Below are 18,100 nucleotides of genomic sequence, written 5' to 3' on the forward strand. Positions count from 1 at the left end.
ATGCTAACGGATATCTGAGTTTTATTGTAATGAGGAAGATGCCAGAGAGCTACAGATTCACTTCCTCTGTCCTGAGGTTCACCTTCTGCTCACATGCCATGTCTCTGACAAGTTGGTCCTTTATTTGTTTCATATGGGTGTGATATTTGTATAATTATACATTTGGAATAAATGTTTACCAGGCAACATAATTGTGACAGTATTGAGTATTGACAGTCTGGGTGCATCCCTGGATAAGACGTGAAGTGGACGTGGTGGTTTGTTTGTGTGTGGGATGGTGATCCCCTTTTTAAGCTTACCACACCTTTAGATGCTGTAAGAGCTGAAACACCCCTCCTGAAAACTTGAGAAATAAAGGTTGGTGTTTGGTGATGAATTCTATCTTTTCTGAGAATTTTCTCAAGCCTGTGGAGGTGGTCTCCTACACAAGTCTTTCTCAAGCCTGAGTAAAGCCTGGGTTATGAGTCATTAAACGGAAGGATAGTTTCTCATTTGTTCTACGAAAAACCACCTGATCGATTTCACAAGAGGCAACACTGTCCAGTAAAGAGAAGTGAGAAGTTGCATCTAGTGAAGAACCTACCAGGCTGTGAACAGGCTTTACAGAGACCTCCTATCACAGCGACACATACGGTAAGTTATGACGAACACTAGTTTTACATTATATATGCACATTTTCTTACTAAACTTATATAACATGTAGTACGTATTCTATGTCTTTTTATGTTTATTAAGCAGATGTGTTTCTTATTTCAGGAGAAGTGAACAACAAGGAGTCAACATGGATATAGTGCAGGATTATGAACCTTATGACGATTACACTTCTGTCAATATAACTGATGACAACTCCTCCACAGCTGAACTAGAGACTTTCAACGGAACTACGTCCTCTTTGACAACTCCTCTGGTGGTAATCTATGTTATCATATCTATCATCGGTCTTGGAGGAAATTGCGTAGTCATCTGGATTTGTGGCTGTAAAATGAAAAGAAAGGTCAACACCACCTGGTACACCAGTCTGGCTATTTCAGACTTCTTATTCTGTGCCTGCCTGCCCTTGGAAATACTCTACACAGTCACCTCACACTGGCCTTTTGGATTGGTCTTGTGTAAACTCACCTCTTCAGCCTTGTTTCTCAACATGTACAGTAGCGTTTTTCTGCTGGTTCTGATCAGTGTTGACCGCTGCGTAATGATTTCGTTCCCTATCTGGTCACAGAACCACAGGACAGTGTGGAATGCCTCGGCAGTAATCGTTCTCATGTGGGTGCTCTCTGCATTCCTGACTATACCTTCTCTGGTCTACAGACAAACCAAAGTCCACGGACCTGTCACACAATGCTACACTGATTATCAAGCACCATCTACCCACAAGACAGTGGTGCTGCTCCGATTCGTCTGTGGGTTTCTGATTCCAGTTCTAATGATTGTATTCTGCTGCTGTGTGCTTTCTGTGAAGCTGAGAAGTTTGACCTTCAAGTCCACAAAGCCTTACAAGGTTATGGCTGCACTTATCTTGACGTTTGTTATCTGCTGGGTCCCCTACCACACCTTTGTTCTGTTGGAGTTAGACCTGAAGAACCACAGCCTGGACATTATTCGAACAGGGTTGAAGGTGGGAGCCACTCTGGCTGCAGCAAACAGCTTCATAAACCCTGTTCTCTACGTGTTCATTGGTAAGGACTTTAAGCAAACTCTAAGGCGGTCTTTGACATTATGGATAGAGAATGCAATGGCAGATGATTTTCGCACAGGTGGTCCCAATCCATCCAAATCTAAAATGATGGACATCTGTTAATTACAATTTGTATTATAGGTTACCTGACAAAATTCATAGGACACAGCAATATTGTGGAGCTGGGTGTAATTAACAAATACAAATCTAATCGTTGATACATTTTGTTTATGGCAAAGGTGAGAATCTAAATGCCTCATCGATTTCTCAAGTGAATATGTTGATTGATAATTTATTACACGTTATAAACGAATGACTGTATACGTATGTTTTCTCTTGCATAATAAAAGCCGTATGATATTTGTGGTACTTTAGTTTCAATAAATACAAATAGATATAGAAAAGATCAGCTGTATTGAAGAAACACAAGTTCAAGGATTTTTGGTTGAACAAGCTGAAAAATGGATGTCACAATATGAGGAAAAAGCAAGGATGTCATCGATGTTTCAGACTTTTGCTTTGTAAGGCAGTATTTTAGGGAAGTGAAAGTTAATGAAAATCTTAACTCAGTGAGTCACTTGAGTTATTGCATGATAGTGAGCTGAGTCAGGAAAAAAATATATTTCAAAATTCTAAGAATTGAACTATTTATTGTTGTATTAGTTTGATGGCATCACTTTGTTAGTTTGATGACATTACGATTCCAAAAAACCTGCTATCATTTTGTCTCAATTCATTCTACAAGTTAAAACACGCTTCCTTTCATTCTACAAGTTAAAGCACGTTTAAAAGTCATTTAAGGCTTTATAAGTAAAAAAAAAAGTAAAGTAAATAAAATTATAGGTTGATCATCACGGCATGTGTTACGAAAAGTCCTTCGAAAAATGATAAACACACTAGTAGTGGATCTTGTTGTGGGTGGGTCAACAGACTGACGTAGTGCTGTCTGATTGGCTGAATTCCTTGCGTCCGCCATAGACACGCCCGTTACCGGAAGACGCTGCGGATTTGTGATGCAATCGATGTAAATGAAATCCGCTCAACTTCTCCCTGTTAGTTAGCTTGAATTTTCCACTTCACTTCCACTATTGTTTTCTACTCACACTTTGGATTAAGGTTCCGGCGTTTGCTGTTTGTTACCCTTTACCCTCTCTCTTCACGGTGACACGGGCTTTGCTGCTCATCCGTTTTCGTTTGCTAACACATTTCCTAGCGGGGGAGTTAGCTTAGCTTAGCCTAGCAGCTGTTTGTTGTTACTTTCGCGTTTGAGCCGAGCTCAGTTAGTTTGTGCTCTAACTTCTCTACTGATACTGGTGCTGCGGTTCTCCGGATGTGTGTTTTTTGTTGAAGCGCTGGGCTGCCAGAGGACTTAAACGCACCGGTACGTTATTGTTGACTGGATCTTGACCTTAAATGGCCAGCGCTGCCCCCCCGCCCGCCTCAGGCTCTCCTCCGGCCACTGAAAGTCCAAATTCCGGATCCAGCACCTCCGCCGGGGCCGACAGCGGCAACCAGGACAGCACCTTCGAGTGTAACATCTGCCTGGACACCGCCAAGGACGCGGTGATCAGCCTGTGTGGACACCTCTTCTGGTAAATGATCTCTGTCGATCTGTTTACAGGCCTGCAGAGGATCTATAGATTGTGTTTAATATAGGACTTGTGCACCATATAAGTCATTTTAATGCTGATTTGTCGTTCCTTATAGCTTTAAACAGAATGAATGTGTTTGGTTACACAAACACTCCTGGTCTGTGTGTCAGTTTCAGACAGGGGATTATAAACCCGTTCTGCACGAAATACATGTCAGCACTTCATCCTCAACTTTCCCCCTTTAAACGGAAGAATTGTTATGTTTTTGTCAAAGATAAAAGCCGTATGAATTGGAAATGTGTTAATTTCGATTGACCATTTCATTCAGCATCACTAATCCACCCTCTCTCTCTTTGCTGTGGTTGGTTGATCAGCTGGCCGTGCTTGCATCAGGTAAGCTGAGTGTGTTTCTGCACGTTTTAATATCCTCGCACTGCCACCGCTGCTTTAGTAACGATGCACACAGCCACATCTGATCAGATTCTGTTTGTTTATATGTAGTGGTTGGAGACTCGACCCAACAGACAGGTGTGTCCAGTATGCAAAGCGGGCATCAGTCGAGACAAAGTTATCCCTTTATACGGCCGGGGGAGCACGGGTCAGCAGGACCCCAGGTGAGTTCAGGCGCTGCTCTGATTCCGGCACTGCAAGTTGTAAACATTTCCCGACTCGATTTTGTAATAGGGCTGTGAATGAATCCTCCCAAAACGGATTCATCTAACAGTGAATGTACTTTATATGCTTAAATTCACGTTCCAATTCTTGTTTTTTTGTTGTATAGGGAAAGAACGCCCCCTCGACCACAAGGGCAGAGGCCTGAGCCGGAAAATCGCGGCGTAAGTACAACACTCAGAGCTGCACGGGTGGAATAAAGATGATTTCATATCGAGCCAGATTTCGACAAGTTTCCTTATTTACAAGGAGAGGCAGCGCAGAATCTCAAGATTCCCTCTGCGTGATCCCCGGTCATGATGAAAGGATTACTCAGAATGATGCAGTTGCCGCGGTGCAAACTTGTGCTTTATTCATTAAGAAAATAGTCCCTCTCTCCCCCCCTCCCCCAGTGGGATCTATTAGGCGCTAACTGCTGAGGTGCAGTAACCTCTCTGGAGAATGACAACAAATTGCCTGGGTTGTTGCGTCACATCCCACTCGTAGTTAAACCCTACCTGCCCTTATGTGAACACTCAGCTAAACATTGAGCCCGATGCCTCGCTTACGTTACAGATCAATGTTTTACAGGGATTCCAAGGGTTTGGATTCGGCGATGGAGGTTTCCAGATGTCCTTCGGGATCGGAGCCTTTCCTTTTGGTATTTTTGCCACAGCGTTTAACATCAACGACGGGCGACCTCCGCCAGGTATTTATGCTCTACACACTCTGACATCGCCGTATGTCCCCTCCATCGAGATGTCAAGTAACCCCCTGTCAAACCGTCTCCCCTAACAGCAGCCCCTGGGACGCCACAGCACATGGACGAGCAGTTTCTGTCCCGCCTCTTCCTGTTTGTGGCTCTGGTGATTATGTTTTGGCTGCTAATTGCGTGAAAAGGCCAGAAAACAAGGCAAAGGGTAAACATCTGTGAAAGGATCTGGTAGAGATTTTGTGGTTTTAGCCAATTTCTCGTCTCTTCCCCCGTTGCTTTTATAGTCCTAACTTTGTTATTGAGCCAGCTGATTGTTGTTTGTCTTTCTGTCTGGGCCCTGTGAATCAGTCTCATGTCAGCAACGTGGGCTCCTCCGCCCCCCAGTTGACCCAGGAAGCATCAGGCTAAAGTACCAACACACTCACAGTACCACAGCACCACGGCTGCACTCACAATGTTCAGATAGACACAAACCTTCACATTTTTCAAGTGAAGGTCTCACTATTGAGTTCTAACACATAATTGTACCTGGGTGGCGATGTCATCATTGCACACTGACTGAAGCGGGACACACAGTTTAAGAGTTTTTGGTTCGTTTTGTTGCATTGCCCATAATCTTTGTTGCATTTGTAAATCCTTCTATTACGTTGCGTTTGAAGTTCCAAACCCCGAGACTGTTTTCCGTTAAAGTATTCCTTTATCGTTTCTAAATTCTAGATTTATATCGAGGTGAATATTAGTGCAAACATTGGACGGTATTGATGATGCAACCAAATATGGAGAGCGAGTAGGGGATTGAAATAGCTTGGTATAAACATGCAAGTGGGTAGCAGGCCTCCTACTGATGGATTTACATCCACACAGTATTTGAAGCTTGTTCAAACTTATTTTCTTACCCCACCAAATGAATCCTAAATGTTCTGTGATGCGGCTCACAGTTGAGACAGGCTGTGATTCATTACCTGCAGCCTCCACCCAAATATATGATTACAAACCACCACAAATATCCAACAAAACAATGATAGAAGAGTAAATTCATTGTTTGGTCCCAATTTCACTTCACAATCTTAGACCGATTTAATTCACACATCACATTTGTCAAATTTACAAACAAAATGGAAGAATCCACTTGTGCAGTCGATTGTCAGACGTCTCATCATTTTAGATGAGACGGACTAATCGCTGAAACGGAGCATGTAAGTAGCTGAAAGATTAATTTATGAAACAGTGTTCTTTTTTCCGAATATTTTATTTTACCTGAATTTACGGTCTCACTGTAATTCAATGTAACCTGCTGTAGGATATAACAGATACAATACAGAGTGGTTGACTGCAGTAATATCATGAAACTACTTTTCTACTTTAAATAAACTTTTGTGTGCAGAATGTAAGTTTATGTTAACGGTTGTTTCTTTTCCATATGAGCTGTAAATCAGATGGGCCTTCATTCTCTCATCAGCCTTAAACTGTAAAGAAATATGCAAAATCACTGACAGTACTAATTTTCTTTGGCGACATATTTATTATGTCATGATAAATCACATGTCTATTAGTTCAATGAGATCTGTTCAAGTCCATCTTTTTCTGGAAAAGATGGACCTCGGTCTCGACCCACTTGTGCTGTAAAAAAGGAAAAATATATATTTTGGTCTTTGTGGAGGAGGTTTTACAAAACAGAATAAAGTAGAAAAAGTCAGTTTGTCTCAGTGTTGTTTTTCTGTCTCTGGCTGTTTGTGCTGAGACGCAGACTGTGAAAGGTTGAACTCTGCCTCATACATGATCTGCTGGATCTTTATTTTCGTCTCGCACCTCCTCTGCGGAGCGAGTCTCTTCAGAGCCGGGACAAAGCTCAAGAGGAAGAGTTCGTCCTCGTCCCGTGGTCTGCTGGAGACGGAACCGTCTTCTTTGTCTTTGTGCAGCCACTTCGCAGGGATCTGTGGACTCGGCGAGGCCGGCAGGGACAGAGCCTCCTTCAGTAGGCGCCGTTTGCGTCCGGGCTTGGTGACCGGCGTGATGTGTGGTGCTGATGTGGTCTTTGTCAGGAGGGTCAGCTGGGCCATCTGTGAGTCTTGGGACAGGGCAGGGAGTTGGGTCACGAATGCCGCCGGCGGCCTGGAATCGTCTGGGTTTGCAGGGACTTTGGGTAAGGGCGACTTAAGCGCCTCCAGAGACGCCGTTTCTGTCTCCAGACCACCAGAGTCATTGTCAGGATTATCGTGGTCGTCCTCAGTGTTGCTGCCGTTCTCCAACGATCCATTTCTTGCTCCAGTAAAGGGGGCAAGAAAATTCAGAAGTTGTCTGTATTTCCATCGACTTTGGGCCACAACTCCCTGCTGCTGCTTGTTTTTAATCTCCAATCTGACCTCCTTCAAGTAACGGTCTCTCAGGTTCTTCCATTTTCTTTTGCACTCCTCAGCTAGAAAGATAAAATATCAATGTCAGATGAAGTGAATGACCCAAACACTGCTGCTGTATACAACAACACTCATAGAAGTGTGTGACACTGCAGTGGGGGGGAAAGGATCAAATTGCAATTTTTGTCCGATTTCACATAAAATGACACAGAACAAAATCAATTGGAAAAGATCTGAATTGGACCTGCTGCTTTAGTATTTCATTGACATTCATTTGAGTTACTTGATTGTTAAAGAGACAAAATATGATTTAAGTTTTGACATTTTCTACACTAATAAATTAAAGATGAATACTCAAATTAATTATTTGCTGAAGTCATATGTTATAGTAGTTATAATAATTTAGTATAAACCCAATAAATAAGCGAGTGGGGCCTTTAGACTCATTGATATTAAACAGAAGTCCCTACAATAACGTTTTTAAGTGTGTAGCTGTAGTTTCCTAATATCGCTCCGCCTCCCGAGGTCACAAGTTTTTCCCTGTTGTTATTTTCCGCCGTGTCGCCGCGCCGCATCCAGCCCGGGGGGCGCCACGACACCGCCGCTTCACTTGACTGCAAGCCTTCTGTTCCTTCCTGTTTACATGACCGACGCGGCGAGCGAGCGAGCGAGCGAGCTGCCCGACCGCTGTGCCGCGGAGCAACGTCGCCTCTCCCCCGCATCCTGCCGTGCGAGGACGCGGACGCGGACGCGGGCGGCGCAGTGCCACAGCCGGGCGGTGCAACGCGGCCTACGGCGCCTGCTGCTGCGGCGGTGGCGGCGGCTGCGGCGGCGGCTGTTGCTACCGCGCCGCTGCAGCGACACCAGCGCCGGTGCGGATAAAATAAAACAAATGAAAAACAAATAATATGAACGTCACAAGCAGAAGCGCACAAACACGCCATGTTTTAAACCATATGCGGTCGCGCACGCACGTTATTTTCGACGCAGACAACAACTGCTTGTAAAGTTGTGATAAACCAATAAACAAGTACATACTTACAGGAAAGCCCCATTATAATACTGATGTTTCTCCAGGCGTTAACTCGGCTTTCTGTACAGCGGTAATTAGGCACGGTGACATTATACAGCTCTGGGCAATTAAATACAGCGAGTATTAACTTATCGTCCATTTTGACCCAGTGCTGCGCGGACGCGGAAGCGGCAACGTCTCTCCCGCCTTTTCCGCCCTGCAGCTGCGTCAACGCCAATTATCGCGAGTGCGGGCTGCCGCGCTGCGCCGCTCCGCCCGGCAATGCGGGATTTCTGCCAGAGGGGGGCGCACGACTAGCCACCTATAGGACTTAAGAGGAGTATAAGAGACACTGATTAAATCAGGGACCTACTTCGAGCTGCGACCTTTGACCACATCCACCTCCGTACTGGATGATTGATAAATTCTGAGCTTGCCAGAGCTTGGGACTTTCTTTGTAAAATTAATATGCGATGGTTTAGTTGTGTGCATGAACTTTTATCCTTTCTATTGACATTTCCCAGGCCTGTGGGCTGTACAACATGTTGAAATGAGGCCAAAGTGCAGTGATTATGTACTTGCTGGCTGTTTTCCATAAGTGTGGCTTTGAACTAGTTCAGCACCCACCTGATTCAACCTTCCAAACATAAAAAGAGAGCTGGAGGACTGTTAACTGGTGTAACCTCCTGCTGACATAGCTGTAAGGAGGTTATGTTGACAAATATCTTCATCAAATATCCTCACCACAGTGGTTCAAGCTTATTTTTTGTCTCTTTCCGACCTTTTATATGGTAAACATCCAGGATTGTGTAGCTGAGCATGAAAAGAGAAAATAGGATGTTAAAGAAAGAGGCACAACATTTGGTTTTAAGATGACTATTTGCTTTAAAATGACTTCTGCCTTTTCACTGCATCATCAGTCCCTGCATTTCACTATGTACCTAAGGAAAACACAGAGAGGAATGTACATAAGTCCTCTGCATTTCCTGGTCACGCAGCTGTGATCCCTGATTCCCCAGGAGATTTCGGGCTCCATCCCAGCAATCAGCAGACTTGTGAATAGATCTGATCAACAGTTAGTGTTCCTAATCCATTGTCCCATTTTATATGTATTCAATTCGGCTTTAAGTATTCATTCCTATCTCAGGCTGACCTGACATTAGAACAGTGAGCTGATATGCCTGATTGAGCACTTAAATGACCTATTTTCCCACAAATCACGTGTTTCATTTGATCTGACTCATTTTTCCCCAATAATTAAATATAAATCACCAACAGGGAAACAGAAAATTGTGATAACAGACTTAAATAGTGAGATCCACATTCATCTGTCTGTCTGTAGACATTCTGATGCTATGAATTCCACAGTTGCGCTCAGTGGCTGATTAGAGAATAAAATAAATGAGTGGCAGCATTTCCTCTTTCCATTAGTGTGGCGTTTAGAGTAATATCATGCTTGAGGTTACTTGGTGAAGGGTATCAATGGTCTTGTACAACCACATGCTGCTGAATAAAAGCATTTCTGGTTCCAGTGCAAATCATTTTTAGGAGAGAATTCTATCTATTTATCTTCAATTTATCTACAAAGTTCCCAGGTGAAAGCGACAGGGCGGTTACGGTTCTCCTTCTTTAATTCCTGTGCCACACATTGCTTGTACAACAACAAAATGAACCTTTATCATTCTAATCCCCAGTAATGAATTCTGAACTGCGTGAACCTGGTGTGGATGTGCTACAACTCCTTCTATTGAGAACCACAATAACTGCAGATAGTGATCTCAAATGCTCAGCAAACTATACATCAACAATCTGGGTGCTATTAAATCCAATGAAAAGGATGAGGTGGTGTTTATTGTTATCTGTTTTCAAAAGCCCTTATAAGAGGAGCTTAAGACAGATTGTGGAAATCCATTAATTCTCTGGTGGGGGAAAAAAAAGGTGTATTGCCTTGTATGAAATCACAGGATTTGTTGGGGATGAATTTAACCTGTAATGGCTTTACCTCAGCAGAGCACATTGTCAGAGAAGTCAGACTGAGAGACTGCAACGCACAGATAAGACACATTGTGCGTTGTTGTGAATACAAACCACGCGGATAAACGTCTTCTCTGAATTTCCTGTTGCTATTTGTTTTCACAGCCAAGTCTTAAATACTAAGTAGTAGAGGTACGTCTATTGTCGTCACTCCTCTTCGGATTTGCACAAGTGACGACTCAGAATCCTTCATAACTCGCCGCTAAATGAGATGTAAGTACACATTGTAACTTTCATCTTGTGTGATCTGGTTGGGTATAATTTGCACTTGATCATTTCTTGATGGGCGAAAAAGTAAAGTGACTTCATGAAATGTATTTGAGAGCTAATCCTCAACTTGAGCGTACACAAGACTCTGGCCACACCAAAACGTTCATCTTTAAATCCAGGTTTCTAATACCAAGAAATCCCCTTTTCTCTAAACCCTGCAACAATAAGGATCTTAGGAGCTCTCCACTTCTCATTTTATGCAGTGAAATCTGATTTCTTTTGGAGAAAGGAATGAGGCAAGATTAACTGAATCTGCCGTCCTCCCTAACCTCTTCACAAAACTGCCCAGATTAGCTAGGAATTAAGTTTCAACCGTTTTATGTGTCTGGTCCATAGGGGGGATTATAGTCCTACTATTTTTTTTGCCTCCCAATTTCACTATAAGGGCCTGACACGCCGTTGTAGAGAGGAGAGACTGAGAGGAGAGGAGAGAAGCTGAGGCTGAAGTGTAGGAAACTAGTCTTTGTCGCCTGGCCTCTGTGAGAATCTGTTTTTGAGATGGATGGACTGGTCAGGATGGAGAGACAAAAGTTTCCATTCACGATTGAAAACATACTGAGTAAATATCCCAACAGTAGCAGGGACGGTTGGTCATGTGGGACGAGTGGTGCTGGACTAAAAGAGAAGACGTCGAGTCCTGCTGGAGGACAGACGGACACGGTTCATCACGCCTGCTTATGCTGCTGCTGCTGCTCTCACTGTGGGGACGTATTCCACACGGATTTCCTTCATGAAGGTAAGACCAAACCTTTCAATGACGTTGGTGGGGACTCGTGACTGCCTGTGCATGTTCCAAGTTGCTTTCCACTCACTCCCACTGCTTGTTTAACCTCAAATCAGATCTTCCTGCAGCCTGTCAGTACGGATGGCCCACAGCAACGCTCCCAGACTCCTGCAGGCTGGGAGATGCTCGCCGAGAGGAGCAGTCGTCCTCTTCCTCCTCCTCTCAGCTGCAGAGGAGAACTAGGCGACACCGCACCATTTTCACAGAGGATCAGCTGGATGCTCTGGAGGAGCTCTTCCTACAGAATCAGTATCCAGATGTGAACACAAGGGAGAAACTAGCACAGAGCACTCACCTCAGAGAAGAAAGAGTCGAGGTAAGACTGCTGGGCCACTTGGAGCTCAGATCAAATGATTTGCTTGGGGATTGGGGATTAATAATAAGCTTTCAGGTGAGGGTTGTGTTGGGTCAGTGAAGATGAACAGTGTTATCACCACGTGTCATTTGTCATGTGCTTGTTTGAATAAAATACATGTCCAGTAACTGGGTAATGTCTTCTCACTTGTCTTAAACACTAAATCAGCAAACTTTAGACCTTTAAACCCCAAATATAATGTACTACTCAAAGCAAGAATCTCAGAAATCATGTCCAAAGCAAGAAAAACAGATTTGCAACTATGTTTCATCCACACAGTTTATCTTAATTACCTCTGTGATGGAAACAGGGTGTTGTGTAAATTGAAGCCAGGAAGTCAGCGTGATTGTGACCCTGGTTATATTTAGAAAAGGTTGACCTGATACTTAAGATGACGTTTATCTGGGTTTTTGAGGGCTTAAGCACGTGACAGGCAACAACCTGTTTAGGTCAACATGTAATAAAGCTGTGAATGTATCCTTCAATGAAAGAAATGTGTGTGTGCACACTTTGTCATACAGATGAATGAAGTCAATCCTTAATGAAGCAATAACAACAACAACAACAACATAACTTTGTCTCTTTTTTTTTTGCTGATAGGTTTGGTTTAAAAACCGAAGAGCAAAGTGGAGGCGTCAGAAAAGACTCACATTTGGACTGGGCAACATGGAAAACTGACATTTGTGCGTGCGTGCGTGCGTGTGTGCGTGTGTGTGTGTGTGTGCGTGTGTGTGTGTTTTGCATAAATATTTGGGATTTTACGTCTAACAGTGAAGCTGATCGGCTGAGAGTGTAATATGGACATTGACTGTTTGTGTCTTCTACGGCAGCAAATTGAATTAATCTTGAATATTGAAATGGTCATTGGAGTTTGCACGGGTTGTAAAACAAGTGACCGTGATCATAAATAAAGTTATTTTGAAGGGGTGTGGCATGTTTACATTAAAAAAAATCCTACCTTTCGTTTTTCAAATGGTGGTTAAACTAGCTATAGACAATAATAATGTCTGCCAAATCAGACTGATAACGTTTCATCTTTAAAATTAATAAACCAATGTCGTTACTGGAAGTGGCGCAATCGACTTCCTGTGAATTTACGTAACGGCGTCACTTGTACGGAAGTACGTCACTTGTACGCATTCACGAAGAAACCAACCCGTTTGTATTTACAGTAGAGGAGCTTCTTGTTATGTTTTAGCCGCCATAACAATATGTACATTTTTATTATCTAAACCGCCCGCCGTGTTCAAACGCCCGTCACGTCACCGGACTCCCTCCATAGCTGTTGTTGGGAGACGAACCGTTCTTAGCTACGCGGGCTAATCAAGCTAACAGGCTCAACAATGGAGGGCAGCGCCAGCGTGAGGAAGGCGCTCTCCGGCACTTTGCTCCCGGTTGCGTTTACCACCGTGGCTCTCCGACACCAGCCCGAGGAGAAGGAGGAGGGGAAGCTGAAGAGGAAGGTGCTCGATGAAGAGGAATACGTCGAGGTAAACTATATCAGATCCCGGCGTGGTGGGAACACAGAGGTCGGCTGAGACCGGAGACCCATCATGTCGGTCAATAGACAACAGTTGCCGTGTTTGCTAATGCTAGTTAGCTATGAGACCAAGTTAAAGTACTTTTTTTTTAGCGACACTGAGGTCTATTTGTTTGGGTCCATGGAAAAGTGGCGTTTTACTATTACGTTTCTTTGGCGCCCCCTGTAGCTCACTGTTGTTATTGGCGTCGCCTGATTACAACGTGAGCACAGTATGAAAACAACACCACCATTCTGTTTTGCTTTATAAATAACAACACTATGACGTATGATTACCGCAACAAATAAGTCTGTTTAGAAAAATCATATCCTGTCAAATATGGAAAACCTCCCAACGTTATTTAGTTAAGTTTGTTTGTCTTTTGTGCTATTTTTCACATTTTATCGACTGAATTACTTCATGGGTTAATACAGTGGTTCCCAAAGTTCCCAATCAATATGATGACAGCTATATTAGGTATACTGTATCGTATGTCAAGGTAATCAGATAGCCCTCATGTAAACATTATCGCTATAGTAACATGTCACATTGTGTTTGTGTATTTCTAACAGAATTTAGAGAAGATCATTGAGAGGGACTTCTTCCCAGATGTGACCAAACTGCAGGCACAGAAGGACTATCTGCATGCAGAGGAGAGCGGTGACCTGGAAAGGATGAGAGAGATATCCATCCGATACGGGTCGTCTTTAACCAAAACTACTCCACGATCTGCTGCGCCCTGTGAGTGACACCAAGAGGGAAATTCAATACTGCCTTTTCTGTGCATTCCTTTCTTGTTGGAAAGGGGGAAGAATATTACACGCCGTCTTTCTAAAACCCTCTTCTTTCCCACCTCGTCTTTGTTTAGATGTAACGCCTTCCAGCTTTGAGACGCCTGTGGAACGTTCAGGATCTCCCTCCTCCACTCATGAGAGAAACAAAGACGGGGGTAAGCGTCTCATCTGGAGACAACACAAACATCGACATTGTTGGTGACCGTGTTTGAAAGTTTTACCTGTGATGCTCATCTCCTTCTACATCAAGCTTGAGCCATAAAAAAATACATTGGAGAGCAAACGGTCAATACAGCACACTTTATTTGGCGTGTTCGCCTTGAATCTTTCTCTTCCTTTTCTGTATTCTTTTGTTCTTCCTGTTTAACTGTTGTAATCCAGAGATAATAAGAAAAGGAAAAACTCAACGAGCAGTTTTCTTATTGCTATTGATTTTGTATTTACAGAGACCAATGATGACAACAAGCAGGAGAAAGAGCTGCCCTGCTTGGATCGTTTCCTGGCTAAAAATACCAGTGAGGATAATGCATCATTTGAGCAGATAATGGATTTGGCTAAAGACAAGGAGAAGATGAGGCACGCTTGGTTATATGAGGCGGAGGCTGAATTCAAACAGGTATTTATGCACTTAATGACTATAAATCTCTACTTTAAATCGAAGCAAATGAAAGCAGGCGTACATTCTGGCTGTGCAGATGTTAGATGTGCTTGTAGACAAACACAGCAGCGCAAAAAGTCCAGAAAGGAAATACTTTGTTGTTTTCTTCGGGGGAAACTGCACCTCTAGTGTGTTTGTTGTCTGTATTTTATTATGATCCTGTGATGTCTTTCAGCGGCATGAGGAAAACCTCGCCTTGCCGTCGGCAGAGAGGGCAGCACTCGACGCTGTGAAAGCTGGACTGGAAACGTGGGAGTACAAAGCCAAGAATGCCTTGATGTATTATCCAGAGGGTACGAGGATCTAAGCCAGTGTTTGTGTGGCACAAGTGGTCATTAAGGGCGGATTACCAAAACTTACCAAAACTTATCGCCTACTTGTTAAGATTTCGCCGTGCAACAAGTGAACTTAATGCATTTTTCCCCGTTTTGCCCAAACAGGAGTTGAAGACGACGATTCTGTCTTCAAGAGGCCGAGGGAGGTTGTTCACAAGAACACTCGCTTTACTGTAGACCCATTCAGCAAAGCGCTCAACAAGAGCCAGATTCAACAGGCCGCCGCCCTCAACGCACAGGTAAATACTAAAGAAAGAAGTTTGAATGCAAGTTTGTGATGGTCAAAATGTCAGACGTTACAATTTAGGAGTGTCTGATGTATTTGTGTTAATTAAGTTCAAACAGGGTAAAGTAGGACCTGATGGGAAGGAGCTCATCCCACACGATTCCCCAAATGTGAATGGATACGGTTTTGAAAGAACTCCCTCTCCAGCTCCTGGTACGTGTGCTTTCAAGTCCCGTCTAATCTAGTCTCTGTTCTTCAATCTTCTGACCTTGACTGGCTGCACTTCAACAACTTGGTCTACTTTTGAGTCAACTTCAGTGATTTGTCTTCTCCCCTTCAGGTGTTGCTGAGTCTCCTCTGATGACCTGGGGTGAGATCGAGAGCACTCCATTTCGTCTGGACGGGTCCGACTCCCCGTATGTTGAGAGGAACCACGGCCCCTCGTTTAAGGTATTAACCTATCAGTGGTAGCACTTGTAGTTTGTTGGGCATTTTAAGTATTTGGGAAGTTGTTTAAAGTTTGAAACATGACGTATATTGTTTGTAACAGATTCCAGAACCAGGGAGAAGAGAGAGATTGGGGTTAAAGATGGCCAATGAAGCTGCAGCTAAGAACCGTGCAAAGAAACAGGAAGCCCTGAGGAAAGTTACAGAGAACCTTGCAAGGTAAACGTCTTGTATTTTTCATGGTATCTGCTCATGTAATATTGAATGTGTTTCCCGTGGTATTTCACTTGTGAAGATTCCACCACTTCACTGTCTTCAAAGTAATGGAGCGCATCATCCTTTGTGTTGCAGTCTGACCCCCAAAGGTCTGAGCCCAGCCCTCACCCCGGCCCTGCAGAGGCTTGTCAACCGGACTTCTAGCAAATACACAGACAAAGCCCTACGAGCGAGCTACACCCCGTCACCCTCACACAGAGCAAGCGGCTGCAAGACACCCTCAGGTGACCCGCTAACGCCTTCGGGTACGCCAACGCCGACCAAAGCCAAGACGCCGAGCTCTCAGGACTTTACCTCCCTCACAGACAACCTGCTGCAGCTTCCCAAAAGACGAAAGGCCTCAGACTTTTTCTAAGAGCAGGAACTTTGGATTGCACATAACACATTTCCCGCAATGTGGAGAGTTTTCCTTTTGCAGCTTTCTCAGATGGAGAACGTTTCACACTCTGGCCAGGTGGAGCAGTACATTCAACGGATGAATGTAATGAACTTAAGACTTTACAAGGGTTTATTTGCTGCATTTTTTTTATCTTGATGGGTTGATGTAGGCCAAGAGGAATCCATCTGGAACACATTTTTATTTTATTTTGTCTTCCCTCATTTTTATGTTCTCACAAATCCTAGATTGTATTTTATTTGATTTAAAAACATATGTATATATAAACTGCAGTTTCAACAAACATGTCAATTGTGTTAAATCTACATATCTGTGCTGGCAAAGTGTGTCTGATAAACTGCAGGTGCAGAAGCTTTGTGCAGGGAGTTTACCTACGGGCGTTACAGATATTTTATTTGGTCGTAAGCCAACAGCTGTTTCAGCATTTCCTCCAGTCGATTTGCTCACTCAGCATCCCACATCCCTCAGCTCTCCACATGTTGCCATGATGCTCTTCATCTCTGCATAACACGCAATCGCTTCCCATTGGGCTGTTACCAAATGAAGGATTTACATACATCTTTTTGTTTTGTTTTTTAAATAGTAAAAGAACGGTCCACAGTGAGACAATTGATTGATTTGTCAACATAAATGATCCATACGTTTGTTTTTTTACTACAGTATATGTCTTCTAAATATGGACAACATCTGAATTTGAGAACCTGAGCTGGGCTCAGTGTCTCACCACTCTCATTAATGGCCTATTGTCATAAAACTTTACAACTGTTTTTTCGATGTACAAATAAATTGGACACGTTGACAGAACACGGTCTGCAGAAGATTATCATACCATATATCACCTAACTGCTCCTAAATCCTGATCCTGCCTGTAAACTTCTCTCTAGCTCTCATTAGTTTGACTCAGCAGCAGCCAAAGGTGCTTGGTGTGTGAGTTGAACAGGGTGCAGGTTCGTGTTAGTGAAGCTTTAGTGCCCTGTCACACCCTCTGGATGAGATGTCACCTTTTCATTTGTGGACAAGTGATCCGGTAATACCTCTGCTGCCACTTACATCTCAATTCAGACCTTGAAAACCCCTTTGTGTAAATCTTCAATGATTAACAGTCCATTAAGGGTCCGGACAATCGGATCAGATTTAGCCAACTCATGGACCACACATTTCAAAATGCCAATAAACCATTTCTCACAACCACTAGAGAGTGCAGCCCTGATCTTCTGACATCCCACACAATTCATGCTGGCTGTATTTTCCATCTCTGAAAACCTGTGTTTGGGAAATTGGATATTACACCCAAAAAAATATAAAAACTGAGGTTCATCTTTTATGGCAGAACTGGTCAGGGCTGCAACGAGTGTGCTTAGAAATGTTCTCAATGCTCCAGTTGAAAATAATTCAAAAAAACCGGTGACAATGCGTGTCTGCATTTCTGACCATCAAATGTTTATGTTTGGGAGGCAGTAAAGACAAGGAAGGCTAAGGTTAGGACACTCTGCATTAAATAACACGTAAGATGCTGTATCATCAAGTAACACGCTGATGGGAAGTGTGAGTATAATTTTTTTGCTTTTAATAAAAGCAGTGTTGCAATAAGCCAAAAAGATATTTTAAGAAGAGCTTCCGCTGTTCAATGTTATGTTGATATTTGTAGCAGAACTATTGCAGGACTCACTCCAAGAATTAGTTAAAATTTTGAATCACTGGTCCACACTCGATCACTCCTGATGGTAATGGACCATAAATGTTTCGATTTTTAAATGGAATTAAAAATAATTAATATATTAATTGACGTTGACAGAACCAAACTATAGAATTCATGAAAATCTGATAATTCCATTCCTCAGGCCTTCCACCAGGGGGCTCTTTAAGTACCATTGATTGGAGACATATTACAGTTTGAGAACCACTGCCCTAGAACGACTTGTCGATTATTATTGACCCCTGATATTATTGAATTTTTTTTTTCTAATATCGCTAACAGTCGGAAGTTTGGGATAAAGGGAAATGT

At 43.2% G+C, this 18,100-nt stretch overlaps 4 protein-coding genes across 4 annotated transcripts; 3 read left to right on the plus strand and 1 right to left on the minus strand.

Moving 5' to 3' along the window:
- The first annotated feature begins 362 nt into the window (after window positions 1–362).
- LOC143011079 (chemerin-like receptor 1) lies at window positions 363–2,035 on the plus strand. Its single transcript, XM_076163766.1, has 2 exons — window positions 363–633; window positions 757–2,035. Exon 2 carries the CDS (start codon window positions 782–784, stop codon window positions 1,796–1,798), a length of 1,017 nt encoding a protein of 338 aa, XP_076019881.1. The 5' UTR covers window positions 363–633; window positions 757–781; the 3' UTR covers window positions 1,799–2,035.
- A 623-nt stretch (window positions 2,036–2,658) lies between these two features.
- Window positions 2,659–6,329, plus strand: rnf185 (ring finger protein 185). Its single transcript, XM_076164066.1, has 6 exons — window positions 2,659–3,267; window positions 3,642–3,660; window positions 3,769–3,881; window positions 4,049–4,103; window positions 4,510–4,627; window positions 4,717–6,329. Exons 1-6 carry the CDS (start codon window positions 3,089–3,091, stop codon window positions 4,812–4,814), a joined length of 582 nt encoding a protein of 193 aa, XP_076020181.1. The 5' UTR covers window positions 2,659–3,088; the 3' UTR covers window positions 4,815–6,329.
- On the minus strand, window positions 5,896–8,193 carry LOC143011249 (uncharacterized). The gene is made up of 2 exons (XM_076164065.1): window positions 8,030–8,193; window positions 5,896–7,049 (listed from the first exon to the last, which is right to left on the minus strand). Exons 1-2 carry the CDS (start codon window positions 8,157–8,159, stop codon window positions 6,337–6,339), a joined length of 843 nt encoding a protein of 280 aa, XP_076020180.1. The 5' UTR covers window positions 8,160–8,193; the 3' UTR covers window positions 5,896–6,336.
- A 4,372-nt stretch (window positions 8,194–12,565) lies between these two features.
- Window positions 12,566–17,286, plus strand: ess2 (ess-2 spliceosome associated protein). The gene is made up of 10 exons (XM_076164249.1): window positions 12,566–12,932; window positions 13,535–13,703; window positions 13,831–13,911; window positions 14,203–14,372; window positions 14,590–14,707; window positions 14,855–14,988; window positions 15,086–15,188; window positions 15,316–15,425; window positions 15,526–15,641; window positions 15,774–17,286. The coding sequence occupies exons 1-10, from the start codon at window positions 12,786–12,788 to the stop codon at window positions 16,051–16,053; spliced, it is 1,428 nt and encodes a 475-aa protein (XP_076020364.1). The 5' UTR covers window positions 12,566–12,785; the 3' UTR covers window positions 16,054–17,286.
- The last annotated feature ends 814 nt before the right edge of the window (window positions 17,287–18,100 follow it).

The sequence above is a fragment of the Genypterus blacodes genome, unplaced genomic scaffold (genome assembly GCF_046128005.1).
Source record: "Genypterus blacodes isolate CSIRO-AG114 ecotype Tasmania unplaced genomic scaffold, CSIRO-AGI_Gbla_v1 ptg000133l_1, whole genome shotgun sequence".
Lineage (NCBI taxonomy): Eukaryota > Metazoa > Chordata > Actinopteri > Ophidiiformes > Ophidiidae > Genypterus > Genypterus blacodes.

Bases quoted from the DNA above. Each gene is read 5' to 3' on its own strand.
- LOC143011079 (XM_076163766.1), top strand. From the start codon at position 782: ATGGATATAGTGCAGGATTATGAACCTTATGACGATTACACTTCTGTC.
- rnf185 (XM_076164066.1), top strand. From the start codon at position 3,089: ATGGCCAGCGCTGCCCCCCCGCCCGCCTCAGGCTCTCCTCCGGCCACT. The intron at 3,882-4,048 runs GTGAGTTCAGGC...TTTGTTGTATAG, and splicing joins ACGGGTCAGCAGGACCCCAG to GGAAAGAACGCCCCCTCGAC. The intron at 4,628-4,716 runs GTATTTATGCTC...CTCCCCTAACAG, and splicing joins CGACGGGCGACCTCCGCCAG to CAGCCCCTGGGACGCCACAG.
- LOC143011249 (XM_076164065.1), bottom strand. From the start codon at position 8,159: ATGGACGATAAGTTAATACTCGCTGTATTTAATTGCCCAGAGCTGTAT. The intron at 7,050-8,029 runs GTAAGTATGTAC...TTATCTTTCTAG, and splicing joins TATTATAATGGGGCTTTCCT to CTGAGGAGTGCAAAAGAAAA.
- ess2 (XM_076164249.1), top strand. From the start codon at position 12,786: ATGGAGGGCAGCGCCAGCGTGAGGAAGGCGCTCTCCGGCACTTTGCTC. The intron at 13,912-14,202 runs GTAAGCGTCTCA...TTGTATTTACAG, and splicing joins TGAGAGAAACAAAGACGGGG to AGACCAATGATGACAACAAG. The intron at 14,989-15,085 runs GTAAATACTAAA...GTGTTAATTAAG, and splicing joins CCGCCGCCCTCAACGCACAG to TTCAAACAGGGTAAAGTAGG.